Source organism: Brachionichthys hirsutus, unplaced genomic scaffold (assembly GCF_040956055.1).
Source record: "Brachionichthys hirsutus isolate HB-005 unplaced genomic scaffold, CSIRO-AGI_Bhir_v1 contig_1421, whole genome shotgun sequence".
NCBI classification, from domain to species: Eukaryota; Metazoa; Chordata; class Actinopteri; order Lophiiformes; family Brachionichthyidae; genus Brachionichthys; species Brachionichthys hirsutus.
The window spans coordinates 162813-181525 of NW_027180334.1; the positions used below are offsets into that span (position 1 = coordinate 162813).

General features: G+C 42.4%; 1 protein-coding gene across 1 annotated transcript; it reads left to right on the forward strand.

Annotated features, from left to right (window-relative positions):
* Nucleotides 1–1610: 1610 nt before the first annotated feature.
* Nucleotides 1611–10589, forward strand: LOC137913555 (malonyl-CoA decarboxylase, mitochondrial-like). Its single transcript, XM_068757199.1, has 5 exons — nucleotides 1611–2156; nucleotides 4248–4360; nucleotides 5218–5374; nucleotides 5735–5887; nucleotides 9147–10589. Exons 1-5 carry the CDS (start codon nucleotides 1611–1613, stop codon nucleotides 9690–9692), a joined length of 1515 nt encoding a protein of 504 aa, XP_068613300.1. The 3' UTR covers nucleotides 9693–10589.
* The last annotated feature ends 8124 nt before the right edge of the window (nucleotides 10590–18713 follow it).

Sequence of the window (18713 nt, forward strand, 5' to 3'; positions counted from 1 at the left end):
TATTTACGAGAGCTGAAAAGCGGGAGGTTTTAAAATGCAAAAGATAAATCCCTTCGCAGACGTAGTTAACCTGCTACGCAGCGCTTTGCCTTTTGAAGTTAGCCAATTAACCGGGTATCTTTAAGCTAGCGGGAGCATGACAAATACAATCTACGAAAGTTGCAGAGCAGAAAATAAGTTATTTCTTATTACGCGTTTTCTTGCTTTTAAAAAAAAACAACAACTCGCTGATCACTTACAAAGTCAATAAATGGTGTTTAAAAGTACTAGTTTTATAGATGACTGGCCACGGTCGAGCTGCGCAGGTCGGTTCCGGCTGGATTCTGATTGGGTGAGAGAACTCACAAAGTTGCCAGGTTTGACGGTCTGACAAGGAATTCCGCCAAATTCCATTACTTTATTTTGTTTTTTTTTTGTACAGAATTAAGTGTTATGGCGAATGTACCCACAGTATCGCATTACTGCCCATCATTGAACTGAAAAGAAACAAATTGTTAGTCTTGGTTGTCCATCTAAACAGAACCTGCACTCCCCCTCCAGGAAATCTCTCAATCAAAACTTTTTACACAGCTTTTTATCTATTTTTATTTTTACATCCACCACAGTATTGCTAGTCATCATGACCAGAACAGCTAATTAAGTAAGTAAATAGATCAATACTCTTATTATTATGTACCTTTTTTTGGAGTCCCAGAAATATTAATGTTTGAGTTTAAAAATCACAGAAATTATCTTTGTTTGTCTGACATCATTGATCCAATAAAAAATACTGACATGGTGAAATATAACCCACCGGGTATGGGCATTTGATTAGATTTTTTTTTAAAGAAAATAACTTTATTTGTCATCTGTAAGCACACGAAGTACAGCACACACAATGAAATGTAATTTTTCACCCTACTATGGGCCCCTCTAACAACCAACACACACATGCATATGTTAGGCCCCGTAGCATCTGGAGAGGGCATAGGGTGGGGGGTGACGCCATGGTCTGCACACCCGGTGCAGTTGAGGGGGTTTGTTGCCTTGCTCAAGGACACCTTGACAGTGCCCTGGAGTTAGAGTGACCTGTCTCCAGCCACAAGTCCACACTCCGTATCCTTCTTCTGGGCTGGGACGACTTGAACTGGTGATGTTTATTAAATGCAAGGATTGATTCAAAATGCACTCCCAGGTTCAGACATTCGTCCAATAGTTAACTCAAATGGGCCAAATGAACACCGGACATCAGGATGAAGATAGACTCTGGAGTTTAATATGATGTAAGTTCAGACATGGTGCATGCCTGGCATTATCAACAGACACAAGAGTTATGTTTGATAATTAACCTTTGTGTTACCCCTTCAAACAAGTTGCATCCACGACCCTTCAAGTCGCCAAAAACGTCCATTTTCTAGAAAGTGTCCAAGTCATCTGTAAAATGGAACTAGCCTTTCTAAAACACGAAATATGTAAACTTAGAATTGTAAAAATGAAATTTATAAAAACACACCTGGCACGGCCTGACCATCAAGCGCGTCACCCGATCCCTTCCCTGTACTGTCTCTTTAAGAACCCGGAAGTGCTTCCTTCTGTTTATACACGCTGCTCACGCGACCCCTTTCACGGCGATGTTACGCCTCGCTGTTAACTGGGCTTTAAGCATCATCGTCCGGGGCTGCCGACACCGGACAGTCATCAAAGCGGCTCTCGGGGGCTCGGACGTCGGCATTTGGCGCCGGTATTCGTCCCGAATTCGTGGCGGTGCCTCCGGTATGGAGGAGATACTAGCGAGGGTTGTTGCACCGCTACCCACATACGAAACGAGAGACAAATCCCCTCCTCCGCGAGAATCAAATAGCCTGGAGTTTATGCGCTTCTACAACAGTCTCAACAAGGAAGACAAACACGGTTTCCTCACGAAGCTGTCGCAGGACTTCGGAGTGGACCACAAAAGCGTGTCCGAGCTCGCCGTGAAGCTTGTGGACGCTCAGCTACGAGACCTGGCGACCATTTCGCAGGTTGAAGACAGGTTACGTTACAGCTTGAATCCTCGCTACAAACAGTTGCTGAATCACATAAGCAGGGCCGAGGCGGGAGTGAAGTTTCTGGTGGATCTCCGAGCCGATGTGCTTGAAATGATCTCGTCCAAAGCCAGTGAAAGCCCGCACATCAGGGTAAAAAGGCTTGTTTGCTTCTTCTACGGATGCTCGCATGGGTCAAGAAGTGTGGTTCGCGTTGTTTCCTGCGGATACGGATTATGGAAACATTATTCCTGATATGTAATATTGTAACGGCATCAGTAACGTATCTGATGCAACAAGTAATCGCCACCACGAGGCTCCAGCTTTTCTTTGCCCCCCCCTCACAGCTTGAGTTGCTTGAGATGACCTTTGCCCCAGTTTGCCCTGCCCCAAGAGCTAAATATTACCCTTACTCATAGCTTGGGACATTTATTTTGCAGGTTCCAGTTTGGACAGCTCGTTTGGCATTTACAAGCATTTGTCAACGTGCCTCTGAGAAAAAAATGCCCCATTTGCACGCACACATTTGGCAAAGGCTGTATTACCTTCCAGTTTCTTCAAGTATTTAGTTGAACACTTTTGTTTAATTATATCTGAGAACATTTCCCAGTCGAGTTTCTGAGCCCAAGCAAACCTTTTTTAAAGGTACTTTATACAGGACAGATGTAGTGATGTCAAAACACAATCATCCATCCATTCCCTGGAATGATAGCATTTTACGGGCTTGCATGTTCCACTTGTTTTCCCACAGGGTTATTACCAGTGTTATTACCTAAAAAGGTATCAGAGGACGTCGCAGCTAATCACATCACTGTTTCGCTCAGCGCCAGTGTCAAAAAGCTTTGCTCCAGTTTCTTGCTAATGGTGTGAAAGATGCTTTTATTTATTTCCCTTCCCTCCTTCTCTCTGAACCTCAGCCCTTCCATTGGAAGACTTCTTGTTCTGCTGGGTCAATGACATACGCATCTCAGTTCGGCCTTCCCTTTGTGTGGGTGAGAATTGGCTACTCAAAGCAGCGGCTGCTTACGGGTAGTTTGTGAACTCAGCTGGGATTATTTTTTCACTTCAGTCCGCTGGTGAAGTCAGGAACACAAACACACACACACACACACACCATCTCATATGAGTTGATGGAAGTTTTGCGGAAGTTTCACCGTCTTTAATGGTTACAATTAATTTGCACCTCACACACACACAACCATGAAGCTGAATGACGCATTGCTGGATGTGTGTATGGGAGGAGGAATTTGGAACTTTATTAGCTTTGGTTTTGATAGCTGCTTTCGGTAAACTTCAGCTAGGGGCTTTTGTACCAAGGCAGTATTTGAGGTTATCTGCCGGTATTATGACTGTCAAGTCACCTACATGATAAAATCAGTGCAAATGCAAACATGTACACACGTATGCATGTAACCTGTTTGCACTGTTTTTATCATGTAGATTATATACCTGTACAATGATGCTGCTCAACTCTTGTGTCTTATATATCCCTTGAATGTGTTGTAAAATGTATGTATGGCTGCTGTAAAACAAATTGCCCTCCGAGGGACAAGTCAATAAAAGTGGTGAAGTCAGCAATAAACTAGGAGTGAAGCTCAGCCGTCATATGGACTCGCCAATAAATGCTCTATTTGTGTGCTTGAGTATCCCCTCTGTGGTGTTGTCTGTGTGTTTGCACAAGATTTTCTTTAAATGAAGTCTGACCTTTGCAGGAGGAAGGGGCCGTTTGGAAATGTCAAATTGTTGTTGTTTAAATTCACACCCTTTGCGAAGCTCTCACAAATAACTAATCATAATTGTGAAGACATTCAAAAGGCATCCAAAGCACCCATGGGATCGTACTCCTCGCGCAGTGTGTGTGATGGCGATATGGAATTTACAGCCTCCAGACAATCCATCTTCTCTGTCAGTGGAGGAGGTGGAACTTATGAATTCTTAAAATAACACGTTGATTAACACAAACTAAAGACTGTGTTGATCAACTTCTTTAATTGTCTTTCCAACTGGCCTGCTCATTCTTTATAAGACAAAAGAAAGACGAGAAGCTACACTTCTTACAGGACATGACAACTTTAGGCTTCTGTGACCTTTTATCTTACGCATCACATCACTATTATGTAATGCAAATTCAGAATCTTCTTTCTTCCAAACAGGCTGGCTTCCAAGGGAATGACTGTGGTGAGTTCTCCCATTGTCAGCTTGATGTGGATGTTAATTCCAGGCTCTCATGTCGGTCTCTCCAAGGACTTGAACGGAACGCTGAAGGGTCTGTTGTCTGAGTGGTTTTCTGTGGGGCTTCTCCGACTGGAGAGGATCACTTGGCAGTCCCCCTGTGAGATCCTGCAGAAGATCAGCGAGTAAGGGCCTTCATGCATCCTCAAACTGTGCAACTCATCTTCCTTTCTCTCTCACTTTCCTCCTTTCATCATTATCGTGTTCTTTGGACAGAATTGATCAGACGTGGCAAAGAAATGTGCCGAATTCCTTCCTGTGCAGCAATTTTTCCATTGTAGCTTAACCACACTTACTGTGTGTTCCTGAATATCCTGACGCGTTAATCTTACTTTTAACACAAATATGTAAAATCTATATTATACTACTACCGCTATGCTTTAATACACAAGCTCTTAACACTTGCTATTTCTTCACTTCTGTGTCCTTTACATGAAGTATCAACTGGTCAGAGCTTTTTATCGCCTCAGTGCGTTAGCTATATTAGAAATATTTAGAAATGAGGCAATAAGAGGGACAGTGAAGGTTTGATGTTTTGGAGACAAGGTCAAGAGAGACCAGACTTTGATGGTTTGGACATGTCCAGAGGAGAGGCAGGGACTATATTGGTAGAAGGATGCTGAGGATGGAACTGCCAGGGAACAGGGCTAGAGGTCGACCCAGGAGAAGATACATGGACGTAGTGAGGGAGGACGATGTAAAGGACAGGGTGAAGTGGAGAAGGTTGATTTGCTGTGGCGACCCCTCAAGGGACAAGCCGAAAGTACAGTAGTAGTTGATTAGCTATAGTCGATTTACCGTGCTATTGTGTGCATAGTCATTCCAGAGTTTACTCTATTTTTAATAAGCTGATCCCACCAAAACATTAAAGCATTACTTCCAATTAAATATGTGCTCATTGTCAACTGTTCTGTAGAAAGAAGTGGAAGGTTGACAAACAGCCAATTGAAAACCAAAAGGCTAACTCTCGTCCCGTGGCCAGGTACGAAGCGGTGCACCCCATGAGGAACTGGACTGACCTGAAGCGCAGAGTGGGGCCATATCGCCGTTGTTACGCCTTCACCCATGCAGCCATGCCGGGAGAACCCCTCGTCGTGCTGCACGTGGCCCTCAATGAAGACATCTCGGATAACATCCAGGTTAAAAGCAACACCTCCAGGCCGCTCTCGTTTACCACATCCTTAAAAGATAGCTCAACACCTGGGATTTATTATTTTCCTCTTTATCTCAGCTGACAAATAGATTCCTTTTGTGTAATAAACAAGAGTGAGACCTTTTTAACTGCACATTTGTCTGGGAGCAACCCCTGTAGTGCCCATTTGTAGTGAGGGACAGGGGCTTTTTGATGACAACACATTCTATGGTGTACAGTAGAGCACACATGCATCACAGTTTTGATCCAGCAGCTCTGAAATAGTTTCCAAAGACCTATTTTGCCACCATTTGATTGGGCTTGTATGCAGACGAGTAATACCTCTTCTTGTCTTCCTCCTCTGTAGAGCATAGTTCGTGAGTTTTCCTCTCTTCACGCTGAGGAGGATGCTAATAAGATAAATGCAGCCGTATTCTACTCCATCTCCTCCACCCAGGCTGGCCTGCAAGGCGTGGAACTAGGCAACTACCTCATCAAGCGAGTGGTCCGTGAGCTACAGGTGAGCTTGTGCAATGGCCAAAAAGTGAATGTGTGTGACCAAAAAAGGTCTGTTCACACATCTTTTGCATTCAGAAAAAAACAATAGATGTAGATTTTAGTTAAGGGTTACGTTTGGAGCTGATCACTTTAATGCAAATGTGTTATCTCGCAGATCAAATTATTGCTTTCATTGTACATATTTCCAGGACGTCTAGCTGGTGCTACTTTTTAGAACCGCCTTTGTTCTGCGTTCAAGCAAACTCAGCAGGTGCTACAACATTAAATGAAACTACAGCGTGAAGTTTACTTTGACTTTTACAACTGAATTTCAAATCGCTGTGCTGTAAAAGTACCAACCAATGAATCACATGCTCAGTCCGGCAAAAAATAATAAAAAGGAAGAACGTTATGTGCTTTGCAGCGAAACAGTGCAACGAACTTTTTAACTTTCCATTCAATAAAATTTCATTGACATAGCCCCATGTTAAAAAAGAACTACAACACACACACACACACACACAGTTGGACTTAAATAACTTGAGATCCTAATAAAGATAATATGGTTGACAAATAAGAAATTATATATTTTTAGAAATATAGCACATTCAATAAATACGAATTAGGTCTTCAAAGGCCGTTCTTACTGAAGTTCAACATCTATAAATGTGCAATATGAATTGCACATTTTGTCCAATTGTTAATGAGGATTTTAATCTAAAATATAGCAATGATTAAAATTCAGTGATGAGCTAATTGATTTTCTGGCATTCTTTTTATAACCTTAATGTATTTTAGTATTTTCACATTATATTGTATAGACCTTTGCTCATTAAACTGTCAATGAAGAGTTATTTGAATCCAATATATTTTAAATTGTCAATTAAACCTGGCAAAGCATAAGGTCACAGAAGAGATATTGTCCATGCAGCGTCTCATCTCATTGGAATAGAACACACTATTTTAAAACACATGGCACAGATGCAGGCTGCAGAGCTCCTCGGCATCCCCTTACAGCGTGTCTAGTTTGTTGATTGTCTCCTCCCTAGGAACTAAATGTTCATTTTGCATGACTTGTGGCCCAGCTGGCACGGTGTTATACCTAGAAAGAAATGGCCACTGCAATGAGCAAAATATTGGTTTGATTGCTATTCAAAGGTGTTTGTTAAAATGTTATGCTCATCCCAAAATATATTTGACTTGTTTCAGCACTCGCTGCAAACACATAAACAGGAAAAGCCACTGAACATGCAGTAATGACCGCTCAGCCTTACCACTCAATAAGCACAGAAGAGCCCTTCATGTTGAGCCACTCCTGCTAGCACTTGCTAAATGATTGGAACACTGAATGCTGCATCAAAAGCCACTCTACTGACCAGATGGGAAATAGCTGCTTCTAGTGCATCCTCGTAAAAATCAGGTTGCAAATAGTCTTACGTTATTCACATGACAGGATGGGGGGATTGCTGCAAACTTCCTATTTACTGCCATTTTTTATCAATGGCAACAATTTGGTTCAGCGAGCCCAGCAGATATTGTTTTGTGTTTTCTGCTGCTGCATTAGGGAGGAGAACAGCCATATTTTGTGTACTGTGTTATAAAAACCTGAAAGCAGGGGGATATTGTTTTCACCAAGAGGTCTATGCAGCTTTCCATTCCAATTTTCTGTTATCTTTGTGAGCTGGAAAGGAAAAAAAGAAAGAAACACCCAAGGAGATTGCATATAACCTGCATTATTCCCAACAAATGCAGAGACATGTCTCAGACTTTGGATGATCCTCAGAGAATTCAAGGTAAAAAAAAGAAAGTCAAAAGCAATTTGAATGAAAAAGGACATTTATTTCTTACTTAATTTTGATTTTTTGCTGTTTATAGTTAATGTGAAAACCTCCTTTCTACCGCTAATACATGTACGTACAATGAAAGCAATAATTTGATCTGTGAGATAATACATTTGCATTAAAGTGATCTTAATCAGCTTTCATGCAGCACATTTTACCAGATCACATTTACTCTTACTGTAGCTTTCGCAGGAGATTTTTGATCTAACAATTGCCTGCCTCATTTGCTTGCTGAGTTAGTTATATTGAATGACGTACTTCATATATAGCTATCATCTTTATAATATGGCTGTCTTGTCTAATCTGTCTAGTTCTAGAGCAAATTACCAAGTGAGTCAAATTTTATACAGAAATGAAGATGAAATTCCACCTTTCTGTTTAAACCATGTACTACTACTTTATGAGCGGCTGCACAGTGCTACAGTGCAGTCTAATCCTGCAGAGGCCCAGGCTTTCTGACAGAACATTACCTTACATAAAGGTGAAGAGAGGAGCCGTGTAGGCACAGAGGGGCCACTAACGTGATGGATAGATGATAGAGTGGTAAAGAAAAGGTCAACATGATGATTTAAGGTGAATGGAGGAGGTCTTGCTTGTCTTTGTAGATTGGACCCTGGAGTGCAGTTCTGGCACTGCTCCTCTATTCCCTCAGCGTCCATTCCTTCCTCTACGTTTTCTACATTTCCAACCGACTGAGTCCTCATTTCCACCATCTTCTTTTCCCTTCTGGAAGAAAGAATAAAAAAGGAAGAAGGGGAAAACCATGCTACAGAGCAAACAGACAGCCATGTCGTCGTCCCCACCCCCCCCCCCCCACCCCACCCCACAGGGGTTGCCTGACACCTCAGCTTTAATCTGCAGGCTTTCACTTCTCTTCCTGCCACATCGCTCAATCACTTTTCAGCCCAGATGCCAGAGAACAAAGATGGGTGGATTTTGGTGAGAGAAGGGGGCAGAAGACAACTCCAGAGATGGGTGGGTGAGACAGGCATGGGGGAGAGAGGGGAGATCATCCATCTCCATCAGCTGGGCAAGATTTTGAAGCAATGCTGTTGGATTTAATGCATTTTCTTTCAGAGGAATGGAAGGCCTGAGCTCAGTCTGAGCACAAACGAGCATTTTGGTTTGTGCTTGATTCAGTTCAGTGTTTATTCAGGTTTTGTGTAGCTCTTTGCATTCTGATGGGGATAAACAATGCTGCCTCTCATCAATTTTCTTTAATGCTTTATATTTATTTTTTGATTCACCTACTTTTTCTAGACTTTGATGTTCTAATTTCCTCTTGTCCAGCTGGCTAAAAGGGGATGTTCATTATCCGAAAATCTTTGCGTACGCGCCAAAAACCGATCCACAAAAAGTCCGCCAAGCTAATGGCCTTCAAGTGGGTCCGGAGCCTCTGAAGACAATGAGGTGTGTTAACTCTCCCGTTCTCTCTTCCAGGGCGAGTTCCCGCACATGGCTCAGTTCTCCAGCCTGTCTCCAATACCAGGGTTCTCCTCCTGGCTCCAGAGTCTGCTTGGCCAGTGCAGGAAGGAAGGCCGGGGCTCTGACCTCCTGTCAGAGCAGGAGTGGAAGGAGGTGGGAGAAGCCACTCACTCAGTCCCAGGGACCCCGGCCATCGAGGCTCTCCGCAAGCTGATCAGCACCAGCGAGTGGAATCACTCCGAGCGGTTGTCCCGTGTCCTTGAGCCCATCCTGATGCGCCTCTGCGCCTGGTATCTCTACGGGGAGAAGAGGCGTGGCTACGCTCTTAACCCGGTGGCGAACTTTCACCTGCAAAACGGCGCCACTATGTGGCGACTCAACTGGCACGCCGATACCAGCCCAAGGGGTGTGGCGAACTCCTGCGGCATCATGGTCAACTATCGCTACTTCCTGAACGAGACATCAACAAACAGCGCCCTGTATTTGCAGAATAAGGACATAATGGCGTCAGAACAAGTGCTTGGTTTGGTGTCCCAATTGCAGAAGACAAGTAAGCTGTGAGACAGAGACAAGGATGATGATTATGGCTGATATATTTTATTGTGTTTAATGTAATTTCTTTTGATTTCAGTAAATTTTCATTGCAAAAAAAACAACTAACCGTTTCTCAAGCGGACATCAGCTGATATTATTTTGAAACTGAAATTAGAAGACACACATGTCTCATCCTGTCTTCTTTATGTTGCACATAGCTTAGAGGTTTTTGGCTCATTGGTCTTCTGGCTGAGAGCTTTTTTAATGTGCTCGTGTTTCCCAGGCTGAGCGACTGCGGCTAATGAAGCACGAGGCATCTGTCAAGGTTTTACCATGTTCCTGGATAGCAGTGTGTGTAATCGTGAAGCAGGAGCAACGAGGGCGTGCAGGCACTGGAATAAATAACTGTCTCTCGTGCTGAGAAAAAGGGAGAGTGCTGTTGTTGTATTATTTATTTATATTGATGTTTTTTCTTTTTTCCCATCCTGGGTTCAGATTTATATACACCTGCTGTTACACTGATTATTCCCTCTAAAGCTCAAGACACAAAGGCATGAAATCACAGAGTGGAAATATTATTTCATATTAAATAACTATAAACAAAAGTAGAATTAGTTCTGCCGTGTGTCATGACTACATCTATTTTTATGATTCACTGGGCCGGTCCCTCCCGGTGCCTCCTTGGATAGTAGGAGGAGGAACCTCTCCAGAGAGTCATCACTGATGTTCCAACAGCTCTGTACAGGTGCCAGGAAAGGCAGCCCACACCTCATTGTTGTGAAATAATATATTACAGCAAGTTGACTGTGAAATTACATTTTCTCTCTCCGAGGAGCTAAACTTTCTTTTGTTTTTTTTGTTTTCTCTCTCTCCCTTACCCTGTTCCCCTCTGTGTCCTAGAAACTAATGGAGTGGGAAATAAAGTTCAAGTAAATGGGTAGATTGATGGTGTTCAGTTGTTGTGGGAGGAGTAAAGAAGCATTAAAAGGACAGCTGTAAAGAGGATGCCCTTGACAGACAATGTGAGTGCCTCGGACACGATAAGCGAGCCATTGCCGCATCTGCACAGGTGTTTTGTGGCACGATGTGGAAAAGCACAGCGCCGCATCACTATGATGGACGTTGTATGCGTTGCCATGGAAACAGCAATGTCGTACTTCACGTTTGCTGCTGATTTAAAGTCACCTTTGCCAAAGTATGGCCAATGATGGTAAACCACAGAGTCGTTTGGGTTCAAAGTCCAGCGGCATTTTTAAACCATGTCACACAGTGAAAATAATTACTTTTGGAAATGGGACAAAAAAACATCTAATCTAATTCATGGACTTGTACACGGCCGATAAATGAAAGGATACAAACCTCAGTGGAGCAGATTTATCTGAAGGGAAGGCCATTAATTGTTTTGAATGCCGAGCTCTTATGAACTACACTTTTCAAGAGTTAAATAACCATTAATTTGAAAATGGTTATTCAAATAAATGGAATCAGAATATGTAATTACTTAAATGAGCCTTTGCAATAAAGGTCATGTTTGATTCTATTAATCTGTGACAGAAATAGCTGTCAAGAGTGTTTTTAATACAACTGTCAGCGAGTATTCAAGATCAATGACAATTTCCACATTGGCTTAGTGTATACTTGGACTTGAATCTTCATTTTATATCTAATTAAATTGTGGTTTTGTCACATTTCCAGCCCAACACATGCTGATAATGGATCCACAGCCAAGTTCAATATTCTGCTGCACCCTTGTCTGACATGTCTTAGATTCAATACGTTCCAAAAAGCAGCAAAAGACCTGATTAAAATTGATTAGGAACTGTCTGCTGTGGAAATTCATGCCTCATCTAAAAATAATTTGGTAATCCTTTTATTTTTTTTGAAAGATTGTGAGTGCGCGCGTATGCGGGGGGTGGCGTATTTCATTTCTTGTCCCTCGCTTGGAGGAAATTGCCTTACAAATGAAGCTAATCCATTTTTTACAGTTCGCAGTGGTCAGAGAAGTCAGTGATGCTGGAGTGCTGGCCGTGGCAGGATCATGTACTAATTCATTCTACTAAGGTCTGAGATATAGAAACGCTGCAGCAAGTTTAAAGGGACAACGGGGTAAATAATGGATTGTATTACTGATGCTATATCACAAAAACATTAATGAGAGTCATAGAATTTACTCAAGCTTTTAAAAGTCCTTCATACATTAAACCCAAACACCTAAAATGTAACTAAGAATGTCCTTTATTTGAAGAAAATATTAAGCTTCCCATTTTTGCTCTTTCCTTTTTGGAGCATATCCCCTAGACTTTCATATTGTATTTCTATGAAATTTTATTACAACACTTCTGACATTTAAAGGAACATTTTCTTTCCACATTTCAGTACACGTATGCTAAATGTCAGCGTGCGGCCTATTCACAGCTGGGTTGGTACATAAGTAATGATGTGAGGAACGTGCTATTTCAGTGAAAACCGAGGGGAGTGTTCACCCAAGTGTGTTAATCCATTCTTCCTGGTGGCAGTCACTGGCCCACCTTCATGCCTCTCAACTCAGATCATCACCATTCTCCTCTGTCTTCACCCCCCCCCCCCTCGGTAACCCAGCCCTGCACCCGCAGCTCATGCAATCCCTTGGTCTGTCTTCAAAGGGCTTCACGGTTTCACGAGCAATCAGGACAACCACACACACACACAAGCTTCACGACCATAACCACCCACTATCACAAGGACACCCTCTGCCTTTCAAATCTGCTGCGATGTTTCAAGATGGAACCTTTAGAGGGCAGCAGAGGTTCACTCAGAGGGGATTGCGTGGCACTGCGCACGGAAGGCTGAACAAAGCCTCTCTGATGCATTAGCTTCCAAAACTAGTCTTTCCCTTGCTTTCATAAATCTCTATTTTTTTCCATCCTCTCTCTTTAGATCTGTGCTGCTATTCCCATCAGCTGCCATCCAAGCCCTGATCTGTCCCAGTTGTTGAGCTGGTATGAGATTGACAGGTCGGCTATATCAGGTTACAGGCTGTAATTAAAACTCATTTGGTTTTCTGATGGCATTTACCCCCCTTCATCCTTTGCCATTAGTCAGTATTAGCTGACCTGACGTCTTGGATCAGATTGGGTTATTGAATAAAAACGAGGTAAACAAGCAGAGGTACCAGTGGCACCACCCTGGGGCGACAGCCTCTCTAAACCTGACACGGTTGCCACACAAATTGAAATAAGAACGTAGAAACTGCCCCCCCCCCCGCCGTCTCATACAGACACCGATGTGCACATATACTTTGGTTGCTTTCGTGGTTCACTGCAGCAGCCTTCACAGCCAAAGTTGACAGGAAGTTAAACAAATTCCCCGGTTTGCATATCCGCATGCAAAACACACATAGCTGGATCAGTTGTTCCGACTTCGTCGATCGAGTAAACAGTAGGAGGCCCAGAGGTGCCGATCGTTCACAGACCGCTCTTCATTTGTCCTCTCTCCTCTTCATCTTTTGCCCTTGATATTTGGACCACCTCAAAAAATATGGAAACACCTCTCTCTCTCTCTCTCTCGCTCGCTTGCTCTCATCCTGCTGTGCAGGAGTCGAACTTCCCAAACTTTTGACGTTTGGGGAATAAACCAGATGTTGAGAAATTTAGCAAAGCAGATGTTTTGACACACACAGCTTGTCATTAATTTTTCTGTTGAGTTTATTGATGAAGAAAATGCTTTCTTGAAGTGAAACAGAAAAACTCCCTGATGAGGTGAAGATAATCTCACGACACGATGTTTAGTCATTGGTCAGTTTGTTGTTGTTGTTGTGTATCAAAATCATCGCACAATTGAATGATTTCAGACATTGTGACTATGTGGACGGAAATAGTTGCATGTATCTAGTTGATCCACACTGAATGGTTACTTGTCAGGATTGTCAGCGCAACAGAGGCAGAGATATCCTGTTTAGTATAAAGAAAAGCTGATCATAAATCCGCCATATCCAAACGGCAGACTCTCACGATCTGGTTGAATCCTACATCGTTCATACTCTTCTGCCCATTGGCAAACTCCTAAATCCATGCTGCCATCAAACCCAAAACTCAGACAACTCTGTTCAGAGTAGTTTTCTCCGACTTGACAAAGCTCCTGTGCAGCCACAGAACCGTATTCACAAGACGAGCGGCAAAGACCTTTTAATGCGTGAAATCGTGTGATTTAAATGGTTGGCATGAAAGCAGGGAAAGATCAGACTCTTTTCCTGCCGTTCATATTTGTAAAGGAATGTTTCATGATCATTTGCGAAGTCATGCTACTAATTAATGTCTTATTAACGGCTCACAGGTGTGTTATTCATCCTCCATCTCAAGTTGAAACCTCCCAATGGCACAAGAGACAATTTTTTATTTATTAATTTCAGCTTGCCTCCTCAAAAGATTCCTTTATCTGATGAAATATATCACACACGCAGAGACATTGTCCTCTTACTTTCCTCCTTCCGCAGACTCCCTGTCGAATGAGTCAATAGCTTTTACTGTCAGCACAGCTAGTCTTTTACAGTCACTGCACGCATCGTAGCGACCCATTAGAACCACAGGCCTCCACAGTTTCAATCTCACCTGTGAATCCACAGAGTTATCTTCAAAATAAGTTTACTCCGACCTCCCCCCCCCCCCCCCCCCACCCAGATTAGCTCACACCGCACCCTCTCCAGCTAACCCTGTCTCGACTGTGCGTCTTCCTCCCTTCATCTCGACGTACACAGCAGTTGCAGAGCTGCATATTGAAAAGATACGTGGTCTCACTCCATGAAGCTGGGAGCCTCATTTAAATGGATGCAACAGCTGAACTGACAAACAAGCTTCGCCTCGGGAAGCCATGCTGCTTCTTGCAACAGGAGAGAGGGGAGAATGGAAGTTGACAACGGTGTGACAAATTGCATTTTCTTATTTTTTTTATTCAGCTGATGTATTTCTTCCCTCTGCTGCACTGCCACCCATTACCACCCTCCTAGCTGCACCAGCGCCCTGCAGCCCCCCCCCCCACACTCCCCTGTCCTGCTTCTCATCTTGTCTAGAGGGCCTGTAGCAGCTGTAGTGAGGGAGGTTAAATGGTCATGCTGTGCCTGTAGGTTGTTGAGTAATGGTAATACCAGTGGTGAGATAGAGGGTGACGATTGTAACTATCTTTGTAGGATGCCCACTTGCACCCCTCTGATGCCTTTCTTATGATCTGAAATCTTCCCCAATGAGAGTCCTCTGGGCAGAGTGAAGATAAAAGAGATTTCTTTCAGACAGAAATGTTCAAACAGGCATTGACACCTTTTGTGCTTTTCAATTACTCAGGGGGGGTCACACCCTGATATTATGCCATTACAAAGCTAAGTTGATTTGCATTTACAGGATGAGATGGACAAAAATAAGGGTGATGAATTATTCTCTGTGATGGATTGCTTGTCTCAAGTAATTTTCAAGGCTCCGCAATTTGATTTCCATAGGAGATGAATGAAAATCAACAAATCTTTGTTCTTGGTATGAATTCTGTCTGCGATATGAAAACCAGGTTATCCTCATAAAGTGGCGGTCTGCTGTTGATTGTCAGGATAAATGCTGAAACCAATTTGTATTTTATATATATTTTTGCACTTTCAGAGGACTTGCTGATATTTTTATTGATACTTTTCTTGGTGAGTGCAAACAGAAAGATTACAGCAGATTTTTGGTATGCTACAGTATTTGACTGCAAATGTCATGTCACTCTCTGGCTTTTCTTTTAACAGAAAATAAACTGGTTTAATGCACACACACATTTATTTATTCAAACAGCGAATGAAAAGAACTTTCCATGCCAACTGTGCCCTCTTGGAACCATTACATTTTTGTCCCAGCCAGTATATTCAACTGACCTTTGTCAAGTGTGGCTTTTTTAGATAGAGATTGAATACACTAAAAATATCTACTGAACTCTAGCCAAGGCTAAAGCTCCTGAAAAAGTGGTTTGGAATGTTTATACCTCTGCAGAGACGATAAAGGTTTCATTCATTGTCCCAAAACAGATTTGAATCAGTCACTATGGTATTTTAAGGTCAAATATGGTATTAAAAAAAAAAGTTTGACATGATATCAAGGATGAAAACTAAACCGAGTTGCTCCAGGGATTCAGAAGATATGTATCCTCCAATTGAAAATGAAGGGATTTATGAAGATATTCCTCAAATCTGTTGGGAGGCAGTTAGGATGCTGCCCACAGATGACAAAACTTAAGTACATATGTAGGTACTAAAATGTGTGAGGTCAGAAAGGTAGCTATAGTATAATAAACACATTTGTTCAATAGCCAGACATTTTCATCAAAAACTCACCCATTTATAAGTGTTTAATAGTTAACTCATCTCAAATTCACATCTTAAATTCAGTAGTTTTCCATAGATTGAGGGCTCCAATTTAGCATCCATCCATTTTCTTATAGATAAGACCTCAATCGACTCGTCTACAGCTGCTTTTCCGCTTTGCGGGTCACGGGAGTTGCTGGAAGCCTATCCCAACTGGCTATGGGTGAGAGGTGGGGTACATCTCGGACGTGTCGACAGCGCATTGCGGGGCCACACAGAGATGGAAAACCATTCATTGAAGAAAGGCAGAAAGAAGGCAAAAAAGGTCAAATTAAAATGATAAACTGTTAAACAGCAATGTTTATGACACACAAACAAATCCTCCGTGACTAATAAATGATTCATCAATGTGCAAACGTGGTCCTTTCCAACCAATAAACATCATGATTGTAAAAAAGTTAACACTCGGTGCATTTTTCAGTCTTGTGGGCAAATGTTACTGCAGAGGTTCATCAACTGAAAGACAACTTTGACAACTATGAATACAACCAAGATGGGAGTAGATCCTGTCACAATACTCTACAGGAGGGTGCGAGATCCATGCCCAGTGGGGAGTCACAAGGCATGTAAGGGCAGATGCAGCTGGCGGAGGATGTGGGCACTTTGTAGATGAGTGACAGTGAGACTCAGCAATGAAGATAATTGGGGTTGGAGTCATGTCAGTGTGCCACGGCCTGAGGAAATCATTCGATGGATCAGATGAAGCAGCGTGGAGCAAGAAGCAGTGCCATCTAGATCAGACTGAATACATTCTCAGCTCAGACTTGCTAAACTTCAGTTAACTTCCAACACCAGACACGCGTGCTCTAACACGCACACACACGCACACACTTTCATTAGATAGCTCTATATAGAATATATTAGACAGATGGCTCGATCAGTATGGAGCGCAGGGTGCCATGACGGCACAGCAATAAATCTGAATGGTGACGATGGGCTTTGATGATGATGATGAATATATTTATTAGATAGAATGTTAGAGCAGTACATGTACAGTCTAACAATAGTATGAATTACAGCACAAGTACAGTCAAACACCCTGTCTAAGAGGCGCATTTCAAAAAAGCCTTTGCGGTCTTGTTTCAGTTGAAAGTCCTTAGGTACATAAATCATCGACATGTAACAATACCAAAAAAACTAATAATAATTACTCCATCGATACAAAATAACAATAAATTAAAAAGACACATAATGTACAACGTAGGTGGAGAAAAAAAGGAGGGGGGGGGATTGATCTGAAGAGAGTCGTGATGACTATCTCCGATTCTGGCCTCCTGAAAGGTGAATTTTCAAGGCTTCTGTTCGATATGATTTGATTTGTTCGATATGGCAATACAAAAACAAGAATGTAATGTTCCCGATCACCGATCACAAGTGCCTTGGTTTGAAGAAAGACAATTAAAAATGTGTTCCATTTGTTCCTCTTAACAGCCAACCTTGTTGCACATCTAAAAAGAAATGTGTATCTTACCCCAGAATGGGCCTACCTTTTTGTTGTGTCACCATGGTTGTATATATATCCAAAAAGTCTCAATTGTAACCATGAAAACAGAAAAAAACATCCTTAAATAGCAAAAGGCACCACTTCAATACATGGTAAGAAGCAGCTTCTTGCTTTGACAGTGCACTCCTCTACGGAGTGTCTAATTGTTTTTATATTAACTTGAAAGTCTGTGACTCGAGGTCTTGTCTTTCTCCCCATCATTCCTTTGTATTTCTCCGCCACTCCATAATTCACTGCACCTACTTGAATTCATGCAGCTTTCCGTTACTCCTCTGCCTCCTGTATTTTTCTTCACTCCTTATGCCAGTGAAACCTTGATGGCTTCGGGTTTCATTGAGATTATAGTTCTATCAGAATACATTAGCATTAGACAGATATTACTTACAAACGCAGGAGGACACAATCCCCTTTCAATACTTACACATATATACCGGTAATCAAAACATTCCCAGTAATCTGCAAAGCTATGTCTACTCTGCTTCACATCAAGATACTTCATTTTGTGCTGTGACATTATTGCAAGCATCAGCTATAGAACAGAATCAAATGATAATTGCGTGTTACTGAAACAGGTTCATGATATTTCTCATTGGTGGCAGAAGTTCCAGGCCTTTTCAAAACTAGAAATATTTCAATTTATTATGGTGCAGTCAGTGTGTTACGGCAATTTAAAGCATCCATCCATCCTAACCGGAAACTGTGAATGAATGGCGAAGTACGGCAGCTGCATCGTGCCAAAATTGCTGCCTTTCCATCAGGTGCTAAGTAGACACGCGGCACCACCTGAGCGAGACTAAACTCTGGCATCGATGAGTCAAAGCGATACATCGGCAGAGACGAGCGGAAAAAAGACAACACCAACATGACCAGAGAAATGCCCCAGTTAAGGCATGAGATTACGAACGACAGGATCATCATCAGTGAGGCCATTGCCGAATGAGCTTAACGCATTTATGCTCCCATTAATCTCCGCAACGGAGACATCCCTGCTTCCACAGCACCGTCAGCATCCATAACAAAAGTGAGAAATATCCTGCAGGGAGTGAACACAAATAATACACCTTAACCTAATAGCAGCCCTGGCTGTGAACTGAAAGCAAGGCAATCAGCTAGCTGATGATAACAGTCAATGTTGCCATGTTTCTCTCATAGGAGGGTGTTCTATCATTCCTCCATCTTAAACGTG